This window comes from Pterocles gutturalis, unplaced genomic scaffold, assembly GCF_000699245.1.
Source record: "Pterocles gutturalis isolate BGI_N339 unplaced genomic scaffold, ASM69924v1 scaffold37793, whole genome shotgun sequence".
In the NCBI taxonomy this organism is placed as follows: domain Eukaryota; kingdom Metazoa; phylum Chordata; class Aves; order Pterocliformes; family Pteroclidae; genus Pterocles; species Pterocles gutturalis.
Genome location: NW_010121756.1, coordinates 16,962 through 19,493, shown reverse-complemented (window position 1 = coordinate 19,493; position 2,532 = coordinate 16,962). Strand labels below are relative to the sequence as shown.

General features: G+C 52.8%; 2 protein-coding genes across 2 annotated transcripts in view; one reads left to right on the top strand and one right to left on the bottom strand.

The window, feature by feature from the left end:
- Positions 1-4: 4 nt before the first annotated feature.
- On the top strand, positions 5-838 carry RPL32 (ribosomal protein L32; the record flags this gene model as incomplete). The annotated part of the gene is made up of 2 exons (XM_010077348.1): positions 5-93; positions 660-838. Coding segments are annotated over 2 exons (219 nt in total), but the record flags the coding sequence as incomplete, so codon positions are not given.
- Positions 839-2,107: 1,269 nt separating this feature from the next.
- Positions 2,108-2,532, bottom strand: part of LOC104464596 (cullin-associated NEDD8-dissociated protein 1-like) — a 14,698-nt gene continuing 14,273 nt past the window's right edge. Inside the window, 1 exon segment of the mRNA XM_010077347.1 lies at positions 2,108-2,361. Within this exon segment, the coding sequence (XP_010075649.1) occupies positions 2,108-2,361 (254 nt within the window).

Here is a 2,532-nt window from a genome sequence, read left to right as displayed (position 1 = left end):
CAACAAGAAGACGAAGCACATGCTGCCCACAGGGTTCAGGAAGTTCCTGGTCCACAACGTCAAGGAGCTGGAGGTGCTCATGATGAGCAACAAGTGAGTCTGGGGGTTTCCTGCGCTGCCTGTCTCTGAGCAGCACTGGGTCGGACAACGAGAAGGCAGCACTGCCCGGGGGAGACGAGGGTGGGAGACAAGGGAAGTTGTTGCTTTTAAGAGCACGAAGGTTGTCTTGGTTTCCATAGTGGTGCTGGCAGGAGGGCACAGAGGGTGTCTTGGGGCTGGCAAACGCGTGTCTTTGGTAAATCCAACACTAGTGGTGGAACTCAGCGCTGTGCCTGCGTCACTGTGATAAAATAGCGATAGATCAGAACTGGGGCTTCCTGTCTGCTCACACGCAGGCCTAAAGCTGCCTGTAGCACTTTGTTTCCCAACAAAGTCATAAGAGCAATAATTAACACCACTGAAACCTACCTCTTGGGAATGAAGAGTCAGTAAGAAAAGAGCGAAGGGTTGAGCTCCTGTCTCAGGCCGGGTGTGGCAGTGGGGTGGGAGGCGTGTGGCTCTGCTCTGCTCCAGCCAGGCGCTGCTGGTGGGACGGCTCTGGGGCGCGTTGCCTTCGCGGCTGCTGGAGCTGAGCCTGACACAGGGTCTGTTTCCGACAGGTCGTACTGTGCAGAGATCGCTCACAACGTCTCTTCGAAGAACCGGAAGATAATCGTGGAGAGAGCTGCTCAGCTCGCCATCAAGATCACCAACCCCAACGCCAGACTGCGCAGCGAGGAGAACGAATAAACCGGGTTCTGCATCCGGGGTGTATTTAATAAAGTGTAAAAACAAACTGGTGGATGTTCTGGCTGGCCAAAGGGAAAGACGCTGGTTGGGTGCCTGCGTGCCGGTGGGGCTCAGCAGACTGTGGCATGACCACGGTGGCAGCTGGTGGCCTGAGGGTGGGCTCGTGGCAGCACCCCTGCTCACGGTAGTGACTGCCAGTGTCCCTGTGATAACTCATGAATTCAGGATGCACGCAGCTTTGCAAGAATGTTTTTATTTTCCATACCACTCAAACAGAATGGATGTTCTTTCACACAGCACTATATAAATATTTTTCACATCAACCACTCTGTCAAAAAATGTGAAAGGTTATTACAGCTCCATGGCTACAAGAAGTGTGGTGTGCTGGCCTCGTTCTCTAGTTGCTGTTACATCTCTGTCTCTCAAGGCTTTTTTCCCCCTGTGCAAAGCAGCAGTTGAACCTCACAGGCACTATAAAGTTTTCAAATGCCCAAAGGGTTACTGTGGGCAGCTCGTGTGCTCGCACCTCTGCCTTGGGACCTCCACCTCTTACCTCTGACACTGAACACCGAGAGCCCCAGTTCCTGTGGCTGTTCAGTGGCTGCTGTCCCGGCTGGTCACGCTCGGGGGGAAGAGAAGCCGGTGTTAACCACAAAGAAAAGCTTGGCGTGAGGGTTAGCTAATGCAATCAAGTGTCGTCTCTTTGGGAAGACTGCTGGTTGAGGTATTTTGCAGTGAAAACCCGAAAAATGGAAGTCAAGCAAGCCAGCTGCGTGTTGCCCAAACACAGCAGAAACACAGAACTGTTCCAACAGCTCCCGTGGGCGTGATGCTCAGCACTAGGGATGTGACCCAGTTTTTAGCCATGTTATTTAGTGAAACAATATAAATACATTCTTCAGGCAATTTGGGGAAGAAAGTGCATGTGCAGTGGTTAAAAAAATTTTTTTTTTAAACTATTTTTCTTTGTACTGCAGTAAGGAAATACCTCAGGAAGTAGTTTCCATTTTTCAGGGAACCACACTCAATTCCAAATGATTTCTATGCCCCTTGAAAATTTGCTGAAAAATCAGAATACTCATCTTCCCCCCCTCCCCTGCATAAGGCCACGGTTCCCTTCTCTCGCACATCTCGAACCCGAGGCAAGTGCAGCTGCAACCAGCCGCTGTGAAGCTACACCCAGCCGCTTCTGCTGCCGGTGACTTGTTAGCGGCTGCGGCGGCAAAGTCCGGCTCGGTTCTCCCTCGGCGCGGCTGTGGCGTCCCCGTTCGTTAGTGCTTTGGGAGGGCAGGAAGGCGGTGGGATAAACGAGCGGCTCTTAGCTCATGTCCATTGACTCTGAGGTGGGCAGGGAAGCCGAATCTTTCTGAATGCTCTCAAAAAGCGACGCCATTTCAGGATTGGACCTGATCTGAGCTGAGAACTCGGCCATCACTGGACTTTTCTCCACCTCAGGGATGGTCAGGAGAGCAGCGACCGCTCTCATGGCAGATCGCTTCAGTTCATCCTGCTTCTCAAACTCCTGCTTCACGGAACCAGCTTTCACCTACAAACCCAAAGCACCGTTTTCAGCTGGTGTTTAGAAACGACGGCACAGGCACAAAGCACCAGACACGCCAGCAGAGACGGAGACAAGCAGATTATTTTCTAACCAGAGGAGCGTGGGAGCGGGCTGCTCAGGCCATGGGGTGGGAGGCTTTGGGGCAGAACCCACCCCCGTGCGTCCCTCTGCCTGATCTCACC